A 26619-nucleotide genomic window follows, 5' to 3' on the forward strand; every position below is an offset into this window, starting at 1 on the left:
ACCAGTCGACAGGTGGTGGCGATGCCCATCTCTGCCCTTCGCAAGAGACCCTCTTCGAAACACGATCTTTCGAAATGATCTCTGCTTAACACACCGTACTTTGTGTGCGTGGTCCAATCCAACCGTGTTCGCTTGACCGCTCTGTTCCATAGTAAAGCTTCACCGTCATCTTTCGGCGGGAATGTAAACAATGAAACACCGGCTGTGTTTGTGTTGCTAAAGGCGGCCGCAATACACCGCTTCCCACCTACAGCTTTCTTCTTTGATGTCTCCATTATTCATTGAACAAATTGCAAACATTCAGCAACACAGATGTCCAGAATAGTGTGGAATTATGCGATGAAAACTTATAGCTGGGAACGATGCTGGAACAAAACGTCCTCTACAACGCATACCGAGACGTTTCAGCAGGATATTTCGGTGGGAAATTTAAATTTTTGCAATTTATTAAACTAAACTGGCCGTATTGGCATGTGTTGCAATGTTAATATTTCATCATCGATATATAAACTATCAGACTGCGTGGTCGGTAGTAGTGGGTTTCAGCAGGCCTTTAATAACACTTATTTTTATATCTTTTGACAAGGTTGTAAACTGTAGTCGTAGGTTAGATATAATTTTTTAATACGAGAGTAAATACAAGAGTAATACTACTAAGTGGGCCCTTCTGTTGTAGGTTAAGATCCCTTGGGTTAGCCTTGCTTTAAGCCTGAGCTCTTTGTAAACAAACATGGCGTTGATCATGTGGGACTTCTTCACTCTCTCTGAGGAAGACTTTCCGCGTGCAATTTGCACCAAATGTTCTGCACACATTCTGTGAGGAGGAAGGAAATAAAAAAACATTGCACCTCATCAGCACATTAAACTTTATCGCACCAGTATCGCTAGGACGGTGTTTTGAAAGCCTACCAAGACGCCTGCCGCAATAAAGCGGCTGCCGCAAAGCCAGCCGCGAAAATAAAAAAACAAGGCCCTGAGACTTGTTCTCCTTGCTGCCGCCTTGGAAAAGTCCAGAAAGTTGGTCGGAGAAAACTAAAGCGAAATGATGGCGGTGGACGACCAGCCTTCTCAAACCCTGTTTCCTTAGGAAATTGTGTTAGATGTAAATATAAACGGAATACAATGATTTGCAAATCATTTTCAACCCATATTCAGTTAAACATATTTGATGTTCAAACTGTCATGCCTGTTAATCAGGTTTATGTTTGGTCATGTTTTTTTTTATTTTTTTTTTACTCTTGCTTCTGGTTTTGCACTTCCTGGTTTTGTTTGTTTCCATGCCAACCCATTAGTTTCCACCTGGCCACCTCATTCACGCCCTCGATTATCTGCTTCATGCCTTGCAACGCTGTCCATTTTGTCCACGTAAGTTTTTGTTATTCATGCCACTGTGCAAGTGTTTTTGTTTCATGTTTGTAGTTTATAGCCTTTGTGCTAGTCTTTTGTTTCATAGCCCAGTTTTTTTGTTGGTTCCTGTTTTTAGTTTTAGTGTTGAAATAAAGATGTCTTTACCTTCGCGCCGTTTCCACTCCGTTCGCTTTGCACCTCGGGAAAACAAACCAAAACCAAGTCCAAGCCTGACGCAAACTGATTAACATTTTTTTTTTTTTGCAAATAATCATTAACTTTAGAATTTGATGCCAGCAACACGTGACAAAGAAGTTGGGAAAGGTGGAAATAAATACTGATAAATTTGAGGAATGCTCATCAAACACTTATTTGGAACATCCCACAGGTGTGCAGGCTAATTGGGAACAGTTGGGTGCCATGATTGGGTATAAAAACAGCTTCCCAAAAAATGCTCAGTCTTTCACAAGAAAGGATGGGGCGAGGTACACCCCTTTGTCCACAACTGCATGAGCAAATAGTCAAACAGTTTAAGAACAACGTTTCTCAAAGTGCAATTGCAAGAAATTTAAGGATTTTAACATCTACGGTCCATAATATTACCAGAAAGGTTCAGAGAATCTGGAGAAATCACTCCACGTAAGCTTTAAGGCCGGAAACCAACATTGAATAACCGTGACCTTCGATCGCTCAAAAACCGACATCAATCTCTAAAGGATATCACCACATTGGCTCAGGAACACTTCAGAAAACCACTGTCACTAAATACAGTTTGTCGCTACATCTGTAAGTGCAAGTTAAAGCTCTACAATGCAGAGCGAAAGCCATTTATCAACAACATCCAGAAACGCCGCCGGCTTCTCTGGGCCCGAAATCATCTAAGAGGGACTGATGCAAAGTGGAAAAGTGTTCTGTGGTCTGACAAGTGCAATTGCAAGAAATTTAAGGATTTCAACATCTACGGTCCATAATATCATCGAAAGGTATTTTTAGGTTCATTGAAGTCAACTAATTTTACTTGTTTTGGAAAGTCTTGACAAGCCAAATATTCTTGTTCTATTGGCAGATAATTTTGCTTCGTTCAAATAAAATCCCCCTCATTTTTGTATATTTTTTTTCTTGTTTTTGAAGACAGACAGAAAATAAGCAGTTGAGATATTTAATCTTACTTAGATTTCAGTATTTTGCAGTGTGCACGGACAGTCACCACACGATCCTTGACAGAATCGGGTCCAAGACGACTGGGAACCCTTTTCTGCTGCAGCCTTCTTCCGCCGTTGTGGTAGTTCTTAAATCTACCGTCTTCCGCCTGGTCCGCCGTTGAGGTCTTCACCGTACCCCTGGCTAATTCATATATACAGTGGGGCAAAAAAAGTATTTAGTCAGCCACCGATTGTGCAAGTTCTTCCACTTAAAATGATGAAGTGAAGTGAATTATATTTATATAGCGCTTTTCTCTAGTGACTCAAAACTCTTTACATAGTGAAACCCAATATCTAAGTTACATTTAAACCAGTGTGGGTGGCACTGGGAGCAGGTGGGTAAAGTGTCTTGCCCAAGGACACAACGGCAGTGACTAGGATGGCGGAAGCGGGAATTGAACCTGCAACCCTCTAGTTACTGGCACGGCCACTCTGTACCGCCCCATATAGAGGCGGGACAGAGGTCTGTAATTTTCATCATAGGTACACTTCAACTGTGAGAGACAGAATGTGAAAAAAAAATCCAGGAATTCACATTGTAGGAATTTTAAAAAATTTATTTGGAAATTATGGTGGAAAATAAGTGTTTGGTCAACCATTCAAAGCTCTGACTGATGGAAGGAGGTTTTGGCTCAAAATCTCACGATACATGGCCCCATTCATTCTTTCCTTAACACGGATCAATCGTCCTGTCCCCTTAGTAGAAAAACAGCCCCAAAGCATGATGTTTCCACCCCCATGCTTCACAGTAGGTATGGTGTTCTTGGGATGCAACTCAGTATTCTTCTTCCTCCAAACACGACGAGTTGAGTTTATACCAAAAAGTTCTATTTTGGTTTCATCTGACCACATGACATTCTCCCAATCCTCTGCTGTATCATCCATGTATCCATTTTGGTATAAACTCAACTCGTCATGTTTGAAGAAGAATAATACTGAGTTGCATCCCAAGAACACCATACCTACTGTGAAGCATGGGGGTGGAAACATTATGCTTTGGGGCTTTTTTTCTGCTAAAGGGACAGGACGATTGATCCGTGTTGAGGAAATAATGACAGGGGCCATGTATCGTGAAATTTTGAGCCAAAACCTCCTTCCATCAGTGAGAGATTTGAATGGTTGACCAAATACTTATTTTTCACCATAATTTACAAATCATTTCTTTAAAATTCCTACAATGTCAATTTCTGGATTTCTTTTCCACATTCTGTCTCTCACAGTTGAAGTGTACCTATGATGAAAATTACAGACCTCTGTCATCATTTTAAGTGGGAGAACTTGCACAATCGGGGGCTGACTAAATACTTTTTTTGCCCCACTGTATAACATGCGACCCAGAACTGCATTGTGGCCTTCAATGAAAACCAATTCGACACCCCTGGTGTAACCTGTATTTTTTTTAAATTTATATGCATATTTATATGTTTACACAGGCTGGTTATATTCGTATTGATGGAAGCGTTCCGTCCGCTGAAAGAATCCAATTAGTCCATAAGTTCCAGAACGACCCCGAGACAAGAGTGGCCATCTTAAGCATCCAAGCAGCTGGACAGGTGTGCACACAAACACACTCTCAAATAGCTGACAGAAACAATGTTTTGTCTCAGCTGTATATTTGGGATCAATTTCCGAGGTGTTTTTTTTTTTGGAGCGAGCATGTTTGCGTCCTCTCCAGGGCTTGACCTTCACCGCCGCCAGCCATGTGGTGTTTGCAGAGCTCTACTGGAACCCGGGGCAAATCAAGCAGGCTGAGGATCGCGCCCACCGCATCGGGCAGACGTCGTCCGTCAACGTGCACTACCTGATCGCCAAGGGTACCTTCGACAGCGTCATGTGGTCCATGCTCAACAGGAAGGTACACTCATGGGGGAGATTGCTTTTTTTTTTTTTTTTAGCAGATTAAATGTTGTTTTTCCATTACTGTCTGCTGGGATTGGGGTCCACTCACTAAATCCTGCAAGTGACATCGGGACACACAGTCATACCTCGTTTTTGTTTAGAGACCTCTTCCAAAGAGGTCCGAATCGTACAAAAATTGGGGAAAAAGATTCCGTTTAAGAAATAACATAAATCCAACATGTGTTTAGTTGTATTTCTGGACTGTATATGCCAAAAAAACAACAAAAGTTTAAAATAGATACATAACATAAATCTAACTTGCCAACCTTGAGACCTCCGATTTCGGGAGGTGGGGCGTGGTCGGGGGTGGGGTTGGGGGCGTGGTTAAGAGTGGAGGAGTATATTTAAAGCTAGAATTCTCCAAGTCAAGTATTTCATATATATATTTATATATATATACAATAAATACTTGACTTTCAGTGAATTCTAGCTATATATATATATATATATATATATATATATATATATTCAGAGGTGGGTAGTAACGCGCTACATTTACTCCGTTACATTTACTTGAGTAACTTTTGGGTTAAATTGTACTTCTACGAGTAGTTTTTATGCAAACATACTTTTACTTTTACTTGAGAATATTTATAGAGAAAAAACGCTACTTTTACTCCGTTCCATTTATCTACATTCAGCTCGCTACTCGCTACTTTTTTTTTATCGATCTATAAATGTTTGTTTTGGTTAATGACAGAGCTTCATAGTAGAATCTACGCATGCCTGCGTTTCACCAATAACATGCAGTCACTGGTGACCTTGGACCAATCAAACAGAGCCAGGCGGTCACATGACCGTCACACGTAAAACCCGACTTAAACATCTTGACAAACTTATTGGGGTGTTACCATTTAGTGGTCAATTGTACGGAATATGTACTGTACTGTGCAATCTAATAATAAAAGTTTCAGTCAATCAAAAGTGTAAAGGAAAAAAGACACTTTTTTTTCCAACCGTACTTCCCGTCAAAAGCCTAAAGACTGATCGCACAGTTCCTGTCTTCACAATAAAAGCGCCACTCCATCGCGCCTGCGTTAGCAAAATAAGAGTCTACGAAAGCCAGCGCAAACAAGCTAGCAAGCTACGGAGTTTGCCACCAATGTATTTCTTGCAAAGTGTATGAAAACGAATATGGAAGCTGGACAAATAAGATGCCAAAAACCAACGACTTTCATGTGGTATTGGACAGAAAAGAGGAACTTTTTTTCTCCTCCATTTGAAAACCTGGACATTATCAGCACTACTGTCTGATTCCAATCAATGCAAGTCATCAGAATCAGATAATACACCAACTTGTATTCTTGTCTTCATGAAATATAGGAATTTATTTGTTAAACATGCATGTATATTCATTAAAACACCTTCAACATGTGAACAAAAACGGCAAAATAAATAAATATAAATTATCAATCAATCAATCAATCAATGTTTACTTATATAGCCCTAAATCACTAGTGTCTCAAAGGGCTGCACAAACCACCACGACATCCTCGGTAGGCCCACATAAGGGCAAGGAAAACTCACACCCAGTGGGACATTGGTGACAATAATGATCCAGTGGGACGTCGGTGACAATAATGACTATGAGAACCTTAGAGAGGAGGAAAGCAATGGATGTCGAGCGGGTCTAACATGATACTGTGAAAGTTCAATCCACAATGGATCCAACACAGTCGCGAGAGTCCAGTCCAAAGCGGATCCAACACAGCAGCGAGAGTCCCGTTCACAGCGGAGCCAGCAGGAAACCATCCCAAGCGGAGGCGGATCAGCAGCGCAGAGATGTCCCCAGCCGATACACAGGCAAGCAGTACATGGCCACCGGATCGGACTGGACCCCCTCCACAGGGGAGAGTGGGACATAGAAGAAAAAGAAAAGAAACAGCAGATCAACTGGTCAAAAAGGGAGTCTATTTAAAGGCTACAGTATACAAATGAGTTTTAAGGTGAGACTTAAATGCTTCTACTGAGGTGGCATCTCGAACTGTTACCGGGAGGGCATTCCAGAGTACTGGAGCCCGAACGGAAAACGCTCTATAGCCCGCAGACTTTTTTTGGGCTCTAGGAATCACTAACAAGCCGGAGTCCTTTGAACGCAGATTTCTTGCCGGGACATATGGTACAATACAATCGGCAAGATAGGATGGAGCTAGACCGTGTAGTATTTTATACGTAAGTAGTAAAACCTTAAAGTCACATCTTAAGTGCACAGGAAGCCAGTGCAGGTGAGCCAGTACAGGCGTAATGTGATCAAACTTTCTTGTTCTTGTCAAAAGTCTAGCAGCCGCATTTTGTACCAACTGTAATCTTTTAATGCTAGACATGGGGAGACCCGAAAATAATACGTTACAGTAGTCGAGGCGAGACGTAACAAACGCATGGATAATGATCTCAGCGTCTTTAGTGGACAGAATGGAGCGAATTTTAGCGATATTACGGAGATGAAAGAAGGCCGTTTTAGTAACGCTTTTAATGTGTGCCTCAAAGGAGAGAGTTGGGTCGAAGATAATACCCAGATTCTTTACCGTGTCGCCTTGTTTAATTGTTTGGTTGTCAAATGTTAGAGTTGTATTATTAAATAGAGTTCGGTGTCTAGCAGGACCGATAATCAGCATTTCCGTTTTTTTGGCGTTGAGTTGCAAAAAGTTAGCGGACATCCATTGTTTAATTTCACTAAGACACGCCTCCAGCTGACTACAATCCGGCGTGTTGGTCAGCTTTAGGGGCATGTAGAGTTGGGTGTCATCAGCATAACAGTGAAAGCTAACACCGTATTTGCGTATGATGTCACCTAGCGGCAGCATGTAGATGCTGAAGAGTGCAGGGCCAAGGACCGAACCCTGGGGAACTCCACACGTTACCTTAACGTAGTCCGAGGTCACATTGTTATGGGAGACACACTGCATCCTATCAGTAAGATAAGAGTTAAACCAAGACAGGGCTAAGTCTGACATACCAATTCGTGTTTTGATACGTTCTAATAAAATATTATGATCGACGGTATCGAAAGCAGCGCTAAGATCGAGGAGCAGCAACATAGATGACGCATCAGAATCCATCGTTAGCAATAGATCATTAGTCATTTTTGCGAGGGCTGTCTCCGTGGAGTGATTTGCTCTGAAACCGGATTGAAAGGTTTCACATAGATTGTTAGACGCTAAGTGTTCATTTAACTGCTCCGCAACAATTTTTTCGAGGATTTTTGAAATAAAGGGAAGGTGAGACACCGTTCGGTAGTTTACCATGAGGTCAGGATCGAGGTTATATAAAATATAAATTATATAAATTATATACTGTATGTGTATATATATATATATATATATATATATATATATATATATATATATATATATATGATATGTGTGTGTATGTATGATATGTATGATATGTGTGTGTATAAATGAAATGTGTGTGTATGTATGTATGTATGTATGTATGTATATATATATATATGTATGTATGTGTATATATGCGGTAGATCACCCCGACTTGGTCATTTATTAAGTAATTGATAAACGTTGAAAAACTTATTGGGGTGTTACCATTTAGTGGTCAATTGTACGGAATGTGTACTGTACTGTGCAGTCTACTAATACAAATTTTAATCAATCAATCAATCAAATCAATGAATGCCTACTGAGGCTAAGGTGCTGTGAAGTTATTGTGGCTCAATGTGCCATTTTTTTATTTTATTTTAATGTACTATTATTTAATATATATTATTGTTGTAGTTGCTTAAGAGATATTCCTGGCTCTGAATTTGCTCATTGCTATTTTTATGTTTTTGTGCATTATTTGTTGCCGTAATCAGGTTACTCATCAGTTACTCAGTACTTGAGTAGTTTTTTCACAACATACTTTTTACTTTTACTCAAGTAAATATTTGGGTGACTACTCCTTACTTTTACTTGAGTAATACATCTCTAAAGTAACTGTACTCTTACTTGAGCACAATTTCTGGCTACTCTACCCACCTCTGTATATATTTCATTATATATATATATATATATATATATATATATATATATATATATATAATGAAATAAATATATATATATAGCTAGAATTCACTGAAAGTCAAGTATTTATTGTAAATATATATATATATACATATACATATATATATATATATGAGTGTGAATATATATATATATATATACATATATATATATATATATATATAGCTAGAATTCACTGAAAGTCAAGTATTTATTGTGTATATATATATATATATATTCACACTCACATATATATATATATATATATATATATATATGTATATATATATATATGTATATATATATATATATATATATATATATATATATACAATAAATACTTGACTTTCAGTGAATTCTAGCTATATATATATATATATATATATATATATATATATATATATATATAGCTAGAATATATATATATATATATATATATATATATGTGAGTGTGAATGATGTCTGTCTATCTGTGTTGGCCCTGCGATGTGCTGACGACTTGTCCAGGGTGTACACTGCCTTCCGCCCGATTGTAGCTGATATAGGCACCAGCGCCCCCTGCGACCCCAAAGGGCATAAGCGGCAGAAAATGGATGGATGGATATAAATATATAAATAAAAGAAATACTTGAATTTTAGTGTTCATTTATTTAGTGAAGTGAAGTGAATTATATTTGTATAGTGCTTTTCTCTAGTGACTCAAAGCGCTTAACATAGTGAAACCCAATATCTAAGTTACATTTAAACCAGTGTGGTTGGCACTGGGAGCAGGTGGGTAAAGTGTCTTGCCTAAGGACACAACGGCAGTGACTAGGTTGGTGGAAGTGGGAATCGAACTTGCAACCCCCAAGTTGCTGGCACGGCCACTCTACCAACCGAGCTATACACATATACACACACATAACAATCATCTACTCATTGTTGAGTTAAGGGTTGAATTGTCTATCCTTGTTCTATTCTCTGTCACTATTTTGCAAACCATATGCATGTACAGTAGATGGCAGTATTGTCCTGTTTACGAGTGTCACAACATTGCTGTTTACGGCAGACGAAAACATTTTACGGTAGACAAAAACGTGACTGTTGTTGTTGTGTGTTGTTACCGCGCTGCGAGGACGTTAATGAAACTGCCTAACAATAAATCCGCATAAGAAACCAAGAACTCGCCCTCGGTCATTCTACAGTTATAACGTCATTGGGCAGACACACTGTTTATATTGTGGGAAAGCGGACGTGAAAAGAGGCTGTTCTCACTCAGGTGCGCATGGAGCTTGAAGGGGCGTGGCCTCCAGCTCCGCCTGAATTTCAGTAGATTTTCGGGAGAAAATTTGTCCCGGGAAGTTTTCGGGAGAGGCGCTGAATTTCGGGAGTCTCCCGGAAAAACCGAGAGGGTTGGCAAGTATGACATAAATCCATTAAATGTGTTACAGACACCCAAAAAATATCCATCTCTGCATCTTGAGGTTCGCCACCAGCAGTTTCTGACAATGTTTTTTCGCTGTTTCTACATTTCTTCAAGTTATATTTGGCCAAAAACCCTCACTCCTTTTCACTTGGTAAAACAATCCATGCACGTCTCCTTAAAGGCCTACTGAAATGAGATTTTCTTATTCAAACGGGGATAGCAGGTCCATTCTATGTGTCATACTTGATCATTTCGCGATATTGCCATATTATTGCTGAAAGGATTTAGTAGAGAACATCGATGATAAAGTTCGCAACTTTTGGTCGCTAATAAAAAAGCCTTGCCTATACTGGAAATAGCAGACGATGTGCGCGTGACGTCACGGGTTGTGGAGCTCCTCACATCCTCACGTTGTTTACAATCATGGCCACCAGCAGCGATAGCGATTCGGACCGAGAAAGCGACGATTTCCCCATTAATTTGAGAGAGGATGATAGATTCGTGGATGAGGATAGTGAGAGTGAATGACTAGAGAAAAAAAATAAAAAAAGGCGTGGACAGTGGGAGCGATTCAGATGTTATTAGACACATTTACTTGGATAATTCTGGAAAATCCCTTATCTGCTTACTGTGTTACTAATGTTTAAGTGAGATTATATGGTCATACCTGAAAGTCGGAGGGGTGTGGCCACGGGTGTGGTGACCGTCAGTGTCTCCGGTGGGAGGAGGTAATAGTCCGCCGCTGCAGGAGGATGCAAGCTCCGCTCATGTCTACAGTAAGAGCCGACTTATTACCACAATTTTCTCACCGAAACCTGCCGGTTGACATATGGTAGGGAAGCATGTTCCATAGTAAAGCTTCACCTTCTGGTATGTAAATAAGGAAACACCGGCTGTGTTTGTGTTGCTAAAGGCGGCCGCAATACACCGCTTCCCACTTACATCTTTCTTCTTTGACGTCTCCATTATTAAGTGAACAATATCCGAAGGCAGCCACATTTCTCGATGAGGAGAAGGCAGCCGGTCGGGCGGGGCTGAGATTGTTTTTTTTTTCCTCCTTTCTCCACGGTGGAAGTATCCGACGGTCAGGGGCGGCCGGTGGGAGGAGGCAAGAGAGTCCGCAGCTGCAGCCGAACGGCGCAAGTTCTCCGCTCATGTCTACGGTAAGAGCCGACTTATTACCACCATTTTCTCACCGAAACCTGCCGGTTGACATATGGTAGGGAACCATGTTCCATAGTAAAGCTTCCCCTTCGGGTATGTAAAGAAGGAAACACCGGCTGTGTTTGTGTTGCTAAAGGCGGCCGCAATACACCGCTTCCCACTTACATCTTTCTTCTTTGACGTCTCCATTATTAAGTGAACAATATCTGAGGGAAGCGACATTTCTCGACGAGGAGAAGGCAGCCGGTTGGGCGGGGCTGAGGTTTTTTTTTTTCCTTCTTTCTCCACGGTGGAAGTATCCGACGGTCAGGGGCGGCCGGTGGGAAGAGGCAAGAGAGTCCGCAGCTGCAGGCGAACGGCGCAAACTCGCCGCGCATGTCTACGGTAAGAGCCGACTTATTACCACCATTTTCTCACCGAAACCTGCCGGTTGACATATGGTAGGGAACCATGTTCCATAGTAAAGCTTCACCTTCTGGTATGTAAAGAAGGAAACACCGGCTGTGTTTGTGTTGCTAAAGGCGGCCGCAATACACCGCTTCCCACCTACATCTTTCTTCTTTGACGTCTCCATTATTAATTGAACAATATCCGAGGGAAGCCACATTTCTCGACAAGGAGAAGGCAGCCAGTCGGGCGGGGCTGAGATTGTTTTTTATTTCCTTCTTTCTCCACGGTGGAAGTATCCGACGGTCAGGGGCGGCCGGTGGGAGGAGGCAAGAGAGTCCGCAGCTGCAGGCGAACGGCGCAAGCTCGCCGCTCATGTCTACGGTAATAGCCGACTTATTACCACCATTTTCTCACCGAAACCTGGTGGTTGACATGTGGTACGGAACCATGTTCCATAGTAAAGCTTCACCTTCGGGAATGTAAAGAAGGAAACACCGGCTGTGTTTATGTTGCTAAAGGCGGCCGCAATACCCCGCTTCCCACCTACATCTTTCTTCTTTGACGTCTCCATTATTAATTGAACAATATCCGAGGGAAGCCACATTTCTCGACGAGGAAAAGGCAGCCGGTCGGGCGGGGCAGAGATTGTTTTTTTTTCCTTCTTTTTCCACGGTGGAAGTATCCGACGGTCAGGGGCGGCGGTGTGGGAGGAGACAAGAGAGTCCGCAGCTGCAGGCGAACGGCGCAAGCTCGCCGCTCATGTCTACGGTAAGAGCCGACTTATTACCACCATTTTCTCACCGAAACCTGGTGGTTGACATATGGTACGGAACCATGTTCCATAGTAAAGCTTCACCTTCGGGAATGTAAAGAAGGAAACACCGGCTGTGTTTGTGTTGCTAAAGGCGGCCGCAATACACCGCTTCCCACCTACATCTTTCTTCTTTGACGTCTCCATTATTGAACAAATTGCAAAAGATTCAGCAACACGGATGTCCAGAATACTGTGTAATTATGCGATTAAAGCAGACTACTTATAGCTTGGATCGGGCTGGAAAAAAATGTCCGCTACAATCCGAGACGTCACGCGCACGCGTAATCATACCGACGTTTTTAACAGGATACTTCGCGCGAAATTTATAATTGCAATTTAGTAAACTGAAAAGGCCGTTTTGGCATGTGTTGCAATGTTAATATTTCATCATTGATATATAAACCAGGGGTGTCAAACTCAAATACAGACTGGGCCAAAATTTTAAACGGAACAAAGCTGCGGGCCAAGGTTGAACCGATTAACCTTTTATTATAGACCCGAACAAGTTTTGCATTAAATATTGAACAAGCAAGGCTTATATAACTCTAGTGACATGCAAAATCCGGTTTCAAATAATAATAATTATAATTCAAATAATATCAACGGCATATCAATTTAAATAAACATTTTATGTCTTTTTTTTCTATTTGCAATCTTCTGTGGTAAATATCAAATTTTTTCCACGGGCTAATAATAAATTTGAAAAAAAAATAACAATAATGAATGAACCAAACATTCAAGTCTTGAAGTAGCAAGAGAAAATGAAGTGAAGTGAATTATATTTATATAGCGCTTTTCTCTAGTGAGTCAAAGCGCTTAACATAGTGAAACCCAATATCTAAGTTACATTTAAACCAGTGTGGGTGGCACTGGGAGCAGGTGGGTAAAGTGTCTTGCCCAAGGACACAACAGCAGTGACTAGGTTGGTGGAAGTGGGAATCGAACTTGCAACCCCCAAGTTGCTGGCACGGCCACTCTACCAACCGAGCTATACACATATACACATAAGTTAAGGGTTGAATTGTCTATCCTTGTTCTATTCTCTGTCACTATTTTGCAAACCATATGCATGTGCAGTAGATGGCAGTATTGTCCTGTTTACGAGTGTCACAACATTGCTGTTTACGGCAGACGAAAACATTTTACGGTAGACGAAAACGTGACTGCTGTTGTTGTGTGTTGTTACCGCGCTGGGAGGACGTTAATGAAACTGCCTAACAATAAACCCACATAAGAAACCAAGAACTCGCCCTCGATCATTCTACAGTTATAACGTCATTGGGCAGACACGCTGTTTATATTGTGGGAAAGCGGACGTGAAAAGAGGCTGTCCTCACTCAGGTGTGCTTGGAGCTTGAAGGGGCGTGGCCTCCAGCTCCGCCTGAATTTCAGTAGATTTTCGGGTGAAAATTTGTCCCGGGAGGTTTTCGGGAGAGGCGCTGAATTTCGGGAGTCTCCTGGAAAAACCGAGAGGGTTGGCAAGTATGACATAAATCCATTAAATGTGTTACAGACACCCAAAAATATCCATCTCTGCATCTTGAGGTTCGCCACCAGCAGTTTCTGACATAGTTTTTTCGCTGTTTCTACATGTCTTCAACTTATATTTGGCCAAAAACCCTCACTCCTTTTCACTTGGTAAAAAAATCCATGCACGTTGCCTTAAAGGCCTACTGAAATGAGATTTTCTTATTTAAACGGGGATAGCAGGTCCATTCTATGTGTCATACTTGATCATTTCGCGATATTGCCATATATTTGCTGAAAGGATTTAGTAGAGAACATCGACGATAAAGTTTGCAACTTTTGGTCGCTAATAAAAAAGCCTTGCCTATACTGGAAATAGCAGACGATGTGCGCGTGACGTCACGGGTTGTGGAGCTCCTCACATCCTCACGTTGTTTACAATCATGGCCACCAGCAGCGATAGCGATTCGGACCGAGAAAGCGACGATTTCCCCATTAATTTGAGAGAGGATGATAGATTCGTGGATGAGGATAGTGAGCGTGAATGACTAGAGAAAAAAAATAAAAAAAGGCGTGGACAGTGGGAGCGATTCAGATGTTATTAGACACATTTACTTGGATAATTCTGGAAAATCCCTTATCTGCTTACTGTGTTACTAATGTTTAAGTGAGATTATATGGTCATACCTGAAAGTCGGAGGGGTGTGGCCACGGGTGTGGTGACCGCCAGTGTCTCCGGTGGGAGGAGGTAATAGTCCGCCGCTGCAGGAGGATGCAAGCTCCGCTCATGTCTACAGTAAGAGCCGACTTATTACCACAATTTTCTCACCGAAACCTGCCGGTTGACATATGGTAGGGAAGCATGTTCCATAGTAAAGCTTCACCTTCTGGTATGTAAATAAGGAAACACCGGCTGTGTTTGTGTTGCTAAAGGCGGCCGCAATACACCGCTTCCCACTTACATCTTTCTTCTTTGACGTCTCCATTATTAAGTGAACAATATCCGAAGGCAGCCACATTTCTCGATGAGGAGAAGGCAGCCGGTCGGGCGGGGCTGAGATTGTTTTTTTTTTTCCTCCTTTCTCCACGGTGGAAGTATCCGACGGTCAGGGGCGGCCGGTGGGAGGAGGCAAGAGAGTCCGCAGCTGCAGGCGAACGGCGCAAGCTCTCCGCTCATGTCTACGGTAAGAGCCGACTTATTACCACCATTTTCTCACCGAAACCTGCCGGTTGACATATGGTAGGGAACCATGTTCCATAGTAAAGCTTCACCTTCGGGAATGTGAAGAAGGAAACACCGGCTGTGTTTGTGTTGCTAAAGGCGGCCGCAATACACCGCTTCCCACTTACATCTTTCGTCTTTGACGTTTCCATTATTAATTGAACAATATCTGAGGGAAGCCACATTTCTCGACGAGGAGAAGGCAGCCGGTCGGGCGGGGCTGAGATTGTTTTTTTTTTCCTTCTTTCTCCACGGTGGAAGTATCCGAAGGTCAGGGGCGGCCGGTGGGAAGAGGCAAGAGAGTCCGCAGCTGCAGGCGAACGGCGCAAACTTGCCGCGCATGTCTACGGTAAGAGCCGACTTATTACCACCATTTTCTCACCGAAACCTGCCGGTTGACATATGGTAGGGAACCATGTTCCATAGTAAAGCTTCACCTTCGGGTATGTAAAGAAGGAAACACCCGCTGTGTTTGTGTTGCTAAAGGCAGCAGCAATACACCGCTTCCCACCTACATCTTTCTTCTTTGACGTCTCCATTATCAATTGAAAAATATCTGAGGGAAGCCACATTTCTTGACGAGGATAACGCAGCCGGTCGGGCGGGGCTGAGATTGTTTTTTTTTCCTTCTTTCTCCACGGTGGAAGTATCCGACAGTCAGGGGCAGCCGGTGGGAGGAGGCAAGAGAGTCCGCAGCTGCAGGCGAACGGCGCAAGCTCGCCGCTCATGTCTACAGTAAGAGCCGACTTATTACCACCATTTTCTCACCGAAACCTGCCGGTTGACATATGGTAGGGAACCATGTTCCATAGTAAAGCTTCACCTTCGGGTATGTAAAGAAGGAAACACCGGCTGTGTTTGTGTTGCTAAAGGCGGCCGAAATACACCGCTTCCCACCTACATCTTTCTTCTTTGACGTCTCCATTATTAATTGATTAATATCCGAGGGAAGCCACATTTCTCGAAGAGGAGAAGGCAGCCGGTCGGGCGGGGCAGAGATTGTTTTTTATTTCCTTCTTTCTCCACGGTGGAAGTATCCGACGGTCAGGGGCGGCCGGTGGGAGGAGGCAAGAGAGTCCGCAGCTGCAGGCGAACGGCGCAAGCTCGCCGCTCATGTCTACGGTAAGAGCCGACTTATTAGCACCATTTTCTCACCGAAACCTGCCGGTTGACATATGGTAGGGAACCAAGTTCCATAGTAAAGTTTCACCTTCTGGAATGTAAAGAAAGAAACACCGGCTGTGTTTGTGTTGCTAAAGGCGGCCGCAATACACCGCTTCCCACTTACATCTTTCTTCTTTGACTTCTCCATTATTAAGTGAACAATATCCGAGGGAAGCCACATTTCTCGACGAGGAGAAGGCAGCCGGTCGGGCGGGGCTGAGAATTGTTTTTTTTCCTTCTTTCTCCACGGTGGAAGTATCCGACGTTCAGGGGCGGCCGGTGGGAGGAGGCAAGAGAGTCCGCAGCTGCAGGCGAACGGCGCAAGCTCGCCGCTCATGTCTACGGTAATAGCCGACTTATTACCACCATTTTCTCACCGAAACCTGCCGGTTGACATATGGTAGGGAACCATGTTCCATAGTAAAGCTTCCCCTTCGGGTATGTAAAGAAGGAAACACCGGCTGTGTTTGTGTTGCTAAAGGCGGCCGCAATACACCGCTTCCCACTTACATCTTTCTTCTTTGACGTCTCCATTATTAATTGAACAATATCTGAGGGAAGCGACATTTCTCGACGAGGAGAAGGCAGCCGGTCGGGCGGGGCTGAGTTTTTTTTTTTTTCCTTCTTTCTCCACGGTGGAAGTATCCGACGGTCAGGGGCGGCCGGTGGGAAGAGGCAAGAGAGTCCGCAGCTGCAGGCGAACGGCGCAAACTCGCCGCGCATGTCTACGGTAAGAGCCGACTTATTACCACCATTTTCTCACCGAAACCTGCCGGTTGACATATGGTAGGGAACCATGTTCCATAGTAAAGCTTCCCCTTCGGGTATGTAAAGAAGGAAACACCGGCTGTGTTTGTGTTGCTAAAGGCGGCCGCAATACACCGCTTCCCACTTACATCTTTCTTCTTTGACGTCTCCATTATTAATTGAACAATATCCGAGGGAAGCCACATTTCTCGAAGAGGAGAAGGCAGCCAGTCGGGCGGGGCTGAGATAGTTTTTTTTTCCTTCTTTCTCCACGGTGGAAGTATCCAATGCGCAGGGTCGGCCGGTGGGAGGAGGCAAGAGAGTCTGTAGCTGCAGGCGAACGGCGCAAGCTCGCCGCTCATGTCTACGGTAAGAGCCGACTTATTACCACCATTTTCTCACCGAAACCTGCCGGTTGACATATGGTAGGGAACCATGTTCCATAGTAAAGCTTCACCTACACAAGGAAACACCGGCTGTGTTTGTGTTGCTAAAGGCAGCTGCAATACACTGCTTCCCACCTACATCTTTCTTCTTTGACGTCTCCATTATTGAACAAATTGCAAAAGATTCAGCAACACAGATGTCCAGAATACTGTGTAATTATGCGATTAAAGCAGACTACTTATAGCTTGGATCGGGCTGGAAAAAAATGTCCGCTACAATCCGAGACGTCACGCGCACGCGTCATCATACCGGCGTTTTTAACAGGATACTTCGCTCGAAATTTATAATTGCAATTTAGTAAACTAAAAAGGCCGTATTGGCATGTGTTGCAATGTTAATATTTCATCATTGATATATAAACTATCAGACTGTGTGGTCGGTAGTAGTGGGTTTCAGTCGGCCTTTAATTGAATTCACACTATGTTTGTTGTCTTTAAAGGAAACCGTGACGGGCAGCACTCTGAATGGAAGGAAGGAGTACCTGAAGGCGGAGGAAGGGGACAAGGACAGGTGGGACTTCCTTAACTTTGCCAGCGCATGGACGCCGAGCGAGATGCTGCTTCCCTTGCAGGGAACCACTGGGCTGAAGGCCGAGGACCAAGTCTACTTCACTCATGTGAGACTCTTTTGACTTTACTTGACAAACGAAGCATTGTCGGACATTTCTCGGGGAAGTTATTTGATATTTTTAGCAGGGTGATGTTAATTGATGTCGTTTTTTATCAGAGGCACAAAGTTCATTATTAGATCATAAGGGGGTTACAGTTCATCTATTCCTGGTTCAAGCTTTTAGTACGCAGCCCTCAGTTGGACACGGAGGCGTATCCAATTTCTCCGCTGTACGCGTTAATTAGTCAGGGACTGGAAGTGTTTCTATGCAAGCGGCTGCCAAAAGTGACGCATTCACCGTTTGGCGCGCTCCCCACCTCCACAAGCGCGGGAAATGTGCATTAAAGCGGCCATAAAAAGACGAGGCGCTGCAGCGTGTGGAGCAGGGGTGCCCTAACTTTTTTTGCAGGCAAACTACTTTTCAATTGACCTAGTGGAGGAGATCTACCTCATTCATATACAAACCCCGTTTCCGTATGAGTTGAGAAATTGTGTTAAATGTAAATATAAACAGAATACAATGATTTGCAAATCATTTTCAACCCATATTCAGTTGAATATGCTACAAAGACAACATATTTGATGTTCAAACTGATAAACATTTTTTTTGTGTGCAAATAATCATTAACTTTATAATTTAATGCCAGCAACACGTGACGAAGAAGTTGGAAAAGGTGGCAATAAATACTGATAAAGTTAAAGGAATGCTCATCAAACACTTATTTGGAACATCCCACAGGTGTGCAGGCTAATTGGGAACAGGTGGGTGCCATGATTGAGTGTGCTTCCCAAAAAATGCTCAGTCTTTCTCAAGAAAGGATGGGTCGAGGTACACCCCTTTGTCCACAACTGCGTGAGCAAATAGTCAAACAGTTTAAGAAAAACCTTTCTCAAAGTGCAATTGCATAGAAATTTAGGGATTTCAACATCTACGGTTCATTATATCATCAAAAGGTTTCGAGAATCTGGAGAAATCACTCCAAGTAAGCGGCATGGCCGGAAACCAACATTGAATGACCGTGACCTTCGATCCCTCAGACGGCACTGTATCAAAAACCGACATCAATCTCTAAAGGATATCACCACATGGGCTTAGGAACACTTCAGAAAACCACTGTCACTAAATACAGTTGGTCGCTACATCTGTAAGTGCAAGTTAAAGCTCTACCATGCAAAGCGAAAGCCATTTATCAACAACATCCAGAAACGCCGCCGGTTTCCTGGGCCCGAGATCATCTAAGATGGACTGATGCAAAGTGGAAAAGTGTTCTGTGGTCTGACCAGTCCACATTTCAAATTGTTTTTGGAAATATTCGACATCGTGTCATCCGGACTAAAGGGGAAGCGAACCATCCAGACTGTAATCGACGCAAAGTTCAAAAGCCAGCATCTGTGGACAAACATGCATGAAAACACACTACAGACATTACATACGGGACAGATTAGTAAATATCATCTGTGGACAAACATGCACACCCAGACAACATATCTTTACCTGCACATTACCTACCTTCTCTGTATCCCGGTGTCAAACTGGTGCCTCCTTCTTTCACCCAGTCAACATATCTTTACCCGCACAGTACTTACCTTCTCTGCATTGTGTGGTCACGCTGGTGCTTCTTGCATTTAAGCGGCCATCTCGAGACGGCAGCAGCGCAGCAGCATCAGCGCAGCTGTTCTTTGAAGGCTCGTAAAATCAAAACCGGAGCAGTTAGAAAAACTCTTTGCGCAACTTTTAATCAAAAGGGCGAGCGAGTTTGAAGCTGACACCACACAAACGCGCTCTGAGGAGATAATGTTTGAAAAAAAGTGACGGGTTTTTACAAAACTTTTGTTTTGAAGGGGTAATTGCCAACTTCCTGTTGATTTTTGCTGAAGGATGTAAATGAATGAAATGTAGGTCTAAGTGAGACCTACATAGAGTGTTTTGTTTCATGTCTCTACGACATTTCTACCGGAAGTTACAAGCAGTTTTGTCTGTGTTTTATTCCTAGGGGATACTAGAGCGCAATTTTGAGTTTTGGGGTTTGGTTTTTTATTAGATCGCAATTTTCGCCAGTCCTAATGTGTGTGTCCAGTTTGGTGAGTTTTGAAGCATTTTAAGGGGGTCAAATTACAGCTCAAAGAGGCAAAAATTACATTTTTTAGGAAACTTTTGTTTCGAAGGGGTTTTTGCCAACTTCCTGTTGATTTTTGAGGTCAGTCTATCAAATGTAGGTCTAAGTGAGACCTACATAGAGGTTTTTGTTTCATGTCTCTACAACATTCCTAACGGAAGTTACAAGCAGTTTTGTCTGTGTTTTTTCCTAGGGGGCGCTAGAGCGCAATTTTGAGTTTTTTTTTTTTTTTTTTTTTTTATTAGATCGCCAGTCCTGATTTGTGTATTAAATTTGGTGAGTTTTGAAGCATGTTAAGGGGGTCAAATTACAGCTCAAAGAGGTGGCGGTATAATAATATTAAAACCTTAGAAATACAATAGGGTCCTCTGTCTCAAAGGGACATTCGGTCCCTAAAAATAAAATAAAAGAGCGAACAGGTGAAATGTAACGAGAAAAAGTTGCAATGTTGACTCTAAAAACATAAAGCTGCATTTCAGGCTGTTTAGTTTTTTCTTAAAAATTGTCATTGCTCAAAAAAAAAGTAATGAATCAATGTTATGATTTATTGACATATTCAAGGATCCAATTAGTTCACATAAAAAATTCCACTTTAAAATATTTTTTGAGGAAAATATTGCATTTCTTGTGTGACATATAAAAAAACTTACATTTCTCTGACAAAAAGGGCATAAACAAACTAAAAAAAGAAAAACTGATAATCAATGAATAAATCGGAATTTGATTTAGAGACAAAAGCTTTGAAATAAAAAAAAAATGATAATACATAACTTGCTTTTAACACTTTATTGAGTGGGGCCCTTTTGGGTCCCCAAGCTTTTTAGCAGGATTGTCTTTTTTTAAAACTGTCTTTGCTCAAAAAATAGCAGTGAATTAAAATGATTTGAGGCTCCAGTTACTTTACATCAAACATACCACTTTCATAATATTGCTTATTTTGTGTTTTTGCAAGAAGGGTGTAAAACATTTTTTAAAAAATCGAAAAATGTACATTATTGGACAGATCGATCTAGAGATTTAAGTGTTGAGCAAAAAGATTTATTTTAAAACCGTTTTATTACAGACATTTTCGGATCCCCGCGACCAAACTTGAGGAGAGCCATAATGGTTAAAAAAAAATGTTAGACACCCATAACAGTTAGATGGTGCCATAAGACAAATAATATCACACTTCTTCAGTGCCTTTGCTTGTGTTTTCCGAAAACTATTTGAAAAATTGAAAAATACATAAATTAGCCTCACCGTTATACAAGCCACAGGGTTCAAAGCGTAGGAAAAAGGTAGGGGCTTATAGTCTGGAATTTACAGTATATATCATATTTATTTAGCTATATTTATTGGTGAAGTTGTTAGTATTTTATACCCTTATGTCCCGTAATGGTTAAAAAAAATGCTGGACACCCCTGCTTTAGCTATATAGATTCACCCCACAGTACCTGCAGTGAGCGAAATTGTCCAAAAGATGGCGCCATAGCACAAATAATATCACACTTCTTCACCGCCTTTGCTTGTGTTTTACGAAAACTATTTGGAAACAAAAGAAAAAAACATAAATTAGCCTCAACTGTTATATAAATCACAGGGTTCAAAGCGTAGGAAAAAGTTAGCGGCTTATAGTCTGGAGAGTCTATTGATTCACCCCACAGCACCTGCAGTGAGCGAAATTGTCCAAAAGATGGCGCCATAGCACAAATAATATCACACTTCTTCAGCGCCTTTGCTTGTGTTTTATGAAAACTGTTTGAAAAATCGAAAAACCCATAAATTAGCCTCACCGTTATATAAGCTACAGGGTTCAAAGCGTAGGAAAAAGGTAGCGGCTTATAGTAATAATAATAATAATAATAATAATAGATTTTATTTGTAAAAGAAAGCACTTTACGTTGAGCAAATAACCTCAAAGTGCCACAGTATAAAAAATAGTAGTAAAAAAATAATAATAATAAAAAGAAAATAAAAATAAATAAAATATAAAACTAGAAATAGCCCACTAGCTAGTCTGGAATTTACGGTATATGTTATATATGTTTTCATGTATTAGATATATTTATTGGTGACGTAGTTAGTATTTTATACCCTTATGTACTGTAATGGTTAAAAAAATGCTGGACACACCTGCTTTAGATATATAGATTCACCCCACAGTACCTGCAGTGAGCGAAATTGTCCTAAAGATGGCGCCATAGCACAAATAATATCACACTTCTTCAGCCATTGCTCGTGTTTTATGAAAACTATTTAAAAAAAATTGAAAAACCCATAAATTAGCCTCACCGTTATTTAAGCCACAGGGTTCAAAGCGTAGGAAAAAGGTAGCAGCTTTTAGTCTGGAAGACTTTTATTAGCAACTTTTGGTCGCTAATAAAAAAGCTTTGCCTTTACTGGAATTAGCAGACGATGTGTGCGTGACGTCACGGGTTGTGGATCTCCTCACATCTGAACATTGTTTATAATCATGGCCACCAGCAGCGAGAGCGATTCGGACTGAGAAAGCGACGATTTCCCCATTAGTTTGAGCGAGGATGAAAGATTCGTAGATGAGGAAAATGAGAGTAAAGGACTAGAAAAAAAAAAAAAGGCGAGGGCAGTGAGAGCGATTCAGATGTTATTAGACACATTTACTAGGATAATTCTGGAAAATCCCTTATCTGCTTATTGTGTTACCAGTGTTTTAGTGAGATTATATATTCGTACCAGAAAGTCGGAGGGGTGTGGCCACGGGTGTGGTGACCGCCATTGTCTCTGAGGGAAGCCACGTTTTTCGACGAGGCGAAGCGAAGGCAGCCGGTCGGGCCGGGCTGAACTTTTTTTCCCCCTCCTCCGCGGTGGAAGCATAACACATTTGGGGGGGGGGGGGGCGTTCGGAGGAGGCAAGAGAGTCCGCAGCTGGCTCTTTGACAGTTGCACGAGGAACGACGCAAGCTCCGCTCATGTCTACGGTAAGAGCCGACTTATTACTACAATTTTCTCACCGGTTGACATGTGGTAGAGAACCATGTTCGCTTGACCGCTCTGTTCCATAGTAAAGCTTAACCTTCGGGAATGTAAACATGGAAACACCATGTTTGTGTTGCTAAAGGCGGCCGCAAAACACCGCCTCCCGCCTACATCTTTCTTCTTTGACGTCTCCATTATTAATTGAACAAATTGCAAAAGATGCAGCAACACAGATGTCCAGAATACTGCGTAATTATGCGATTAAAGCAGACGACTTATAGCTGGGATCGGGCTGAAACAAAATGGTCATATGCGTCATCATACAGGATACTTGGCGCGAAATTTAAAATCACAATTTAGTAAACTAAAAAGGTCGTATTGGCATGTGTTGCAATGTTAATATTTCATCATTGATATATAAACTATCAGACTGCGTGGTCGGTAGTAGTGGGTTTCAGTAGGCCTTTAAGAAAACTATTTAAAAATAGAAAAACCCATAAATTAGCCTCACTGATATGTAAGCCACAGGGTTCAAAGCGTAGTAGCGGCTTATAGTCTGGAATTTAGGGTATATATTATATTTATTTTAATGTATCCGCTATGTTTATTGGTGAAGTAGTTTGCGTTTTATACACTTGTGTACCGTACTCCTACACCCCGTATTATAAAGTTAGGAGAAAAAAAAACCCACATTCGCACAACAGTTTAGAAATGATTTGCTTTTGGTCCACTGTGCAAAATCCATGATCCATATGGGACCGCCGTCTGTGTTTGTGGCACTTTTTGTTTTTTCTTTCTGAGTGAAAAATAATGTTACTGTCAGGCTAACCCACAGCGTAAAAGCTGCGTCTGGGTTTTCGGCGGCTGGAACCATTTATCATTTGTCAATTGTGGTGAATTGACTCTTTTTTTGTGTGGCACCACAATGTCACAACGTGTCGCTTTCACGCGCAATTACCAGGAAATTTTACGTGCAGCTGAGATGAAACTTACAGTCGGATTGATCAATCAATCAATCAATCAATGTTTACTTATATAGTCCTAAAACACTAGTGTCTCAAAGGGCTGCACAAACCACTACGACATCCTCGGTAGACCCACATAAGGGCAAGGAAAACTCACACCCAGTGGGACATCGGTGACAATAATGACTATGAGAACATGATACTGTGAAAGATCAATCCATAATGGATCCAACACAGTCGCGAGAGTCCAGTCCAAAGCGGATCCAACACAGCAGCGAGAGTCCCGTTCACAGCGGAGCCAGCAGGAAACCATCCCAAGCGGAGGCGGATCAGCAGCGCAGAGATGTCCCCAGCCGATACACAGGCGAGCAGTACATGGCCACCGGATCGGACCGGACTCCCTCCACAAAGGAGAGTGGGACATAGAAGAAAAAGAAAAGAAACGGCAGATCAACTGATCTAAAAAGGGAGTCTATTTAAAGGCTAGAGTATACAAATCAGTTTTAAGGTGAGACTTAAATGCTTCTACTGAGGTAGCATCTCAAACTGTTACCGGGAGGGCATTCCAGAGTACTGGAGCCCGAAATGAAAAAGCTCTATAGCCCGCAGACTTTTTTGGGCAGATTTCTTGATGCTCAGGTGTTTTTTTTGGTTTTCAGTTTGAAAAGGAGAAACAGCATGACATTCGGGACTTCTTCTCCCCGGGTGGCGGCAAGGAGAAGAAGAGGAAGCGACTCCAAGATAACGAGTCGCCCTCCGTTTCCTCCGAAAATCCTGCAAGTTGCAGTGGAAGGAACTCTGAGGGAAAGACGGAGGAGGAGGAAACGTCGGCCACAGACGACGACGACGACGACTTTTCTCCACAGTTGAAGAGGAACCGGGTCTTGCGGACCAGCCCCAGCCTGAGATCTGCATCCAGGGGCAAGAAACGGTTGCCCCAGGTCTCGGACCATCAGGAGGCGTCGGAGTCGGGCGCTTCCCCCCGGACTTGGGCCTGCGGGGCATGTACGTACTCCAACAGCCCCCTGCTGCCTTACTGCGAGATGTGCGACGGGCCACGCTCCTCATCAGGTGAGACGAGCCCACACCTTCCTTTTTTCTTACAAACCCCGTTTCCACATGAGTTGGGAAATTGTGTTAGATGTAAATATAAACGGAATAAAAGGATTTGCGACCAATATTCAGTTGAATATGCTACAAAGACAACATATTTGATGTTCAAACTGATAAACTTTTTTTGCAAATAATCATTCATTTTAGAATTTGATGCCAGCAACACGTGACAAAGAAGTTGGGAAAGGTGGCAATAAATACTGACAAAGTTGAGAAATGCTCATCAAACACTTATTGCTAGACTTTTGACAAGAACAAGAAAGTTTGATCACATTACGCCTGTACTGGCTCACCTGCACTGGCTTCCTGTGCACTTAAGATGTGACTTTAAGGTTTTAATACTTACGTATAAAATACTACACGGTCTAGCTCCATCCTATCTTGCCGATTGTATTGTACCATATGTCCCGGCAAGAAATCTGCGTTCAAAAGACTCCGGCTTATTAGTGATTCCTGGAGCCCAAAAAAAGTCTGCGGGCTATAGAGCGTTTTCCGTTAGGGCTCCAGTACTCTGGAATGCCCTCCCGGTAACAGTTCGAGATGCTACCTCAGTAGAAGCATTTAAGTCTCACCTTAAAACTCATCTGTATACTCTAGCCTTTACATAGACCTCCTTTTTAGACCAGTTGATCTGCCGCTTCTTTTCTTTCTCCTACGTCCCCCCCTCCCTTGTGGAGGGGGTCCGGTCCGATGACCATGGATGAAGTACTGGCTGTCCAGAGTCGAGACCCAGGATGGACCGCTCGTCTGTATCGGTTGGGGACATCTCTACGCTGCTGATCCGCCTCCGCTTGAGATGGTTTCCTGTGGACGGGACTCTCGCTGCTGTCTTGGATCCGCTTTGAACTGAACTCTCGCGGCTGTGTTGGAGCCACTATGGATTGAACTTTCACAGTATCATGTTAGACCCGCTCGACATCCATTGCTTTCGGTCCCCTAGAGGGGGGGGGGGGGGTTGCCCACATCTGAGGTCCTCTCCAAGGTTTCTCATAGTCAGCATTGTCACTGACGTCCCACTGGATATGAATTCTCCCTGCCCACTGGGTGTGAGTTTTTCTTGCCCTTTTGTGGGTTCTTCCGAGGATGTTGTAGTCGTAATGATTTGTGCAATCCTTTGAGACATTAGTGATTTGGGGCTATATAAATAAACATTGATTGATTGATTTGGAACATCCCACAGGTGTGCAGGCTAATTGAGAACAGGTGGGTGCCATGATTGGGTATAAAAACAGCTTCCCAAAAAATGCTCAGTCTTTCACAAGAAAGGATGGGGCGAGGTACACCCCTTTGTCCACAACTGGGACCAGACTCATTAATGCTAACAAAACCACAAATAGCTATCAGTCGCTGCCTGGGCAAGCTGTCCTGAACTAAACTTTTCGACAACCAATAAACTTTGATGTTTACGATATGGAATGACCGCACAGACATGCAATTCTAATACAAAATGCTAACACAGCTAATTGCCGTAGCTGCGACTGTCCGGTTGACCAACTTTTTGCAGAACAACTCACGCCCAGTTCTAATTTGGAAGAATTACCCAGGATGTGACAAAGTATTTTCAAGTCATGGCCGTATTGTAGTTGCCGAGTGACAACCACAGAAAAGACGT

At 42.5% G+C, this 26619-nt stretch overlaps 1 protein-coding gene across 2 annotated transcripts in view; it reads left to right on the top strand.

The window, feature by feature from the left end:
• Window positions 1-26619, top strand: part of zranb3 (zinc finger, RAN-binding domain containing 3) — a 334364-nt gene that overhangs the window by 136803 nt on the left and 170942 nt on the right. For both annotated transcript variants that reach the window (XM_061889175.1, XM_061889174.1), the window contains 4 exons: window positions 3983-4102; window positions 4225-4404; window positions 17706-17882; window positions 24554-24965. In XM_061889175.1, the coding sequence (XP_061745159.1) occupies window positions 3983-4102; window positions 4225-4404; window positions 17706-17882; window positions 24554-24965 (889 nt within the window). The remainder of the gene's footprint in view (window positions 1-3982; window positions 4103-4224; window positions 4405-17705; window positions 17883-24553; window positions 24966-26619) is intronic.

The sequence above is a fragment of the Nerophis ophidion genome, linkage group LG27 (assembly GCF_033978795.1).
Source record: "Nerophis ophidion isolate RoL-2023_Sa linkage group LG27, RoL_Noph_v1.0, whole genome shotgun sequence".
Lineage (NCBI taxonomy): Eukaryota > Metazoa > Chordata > Actinopteri > Syngnathiformes > Syngnathidae > Nerophis > Nerophis ophidion.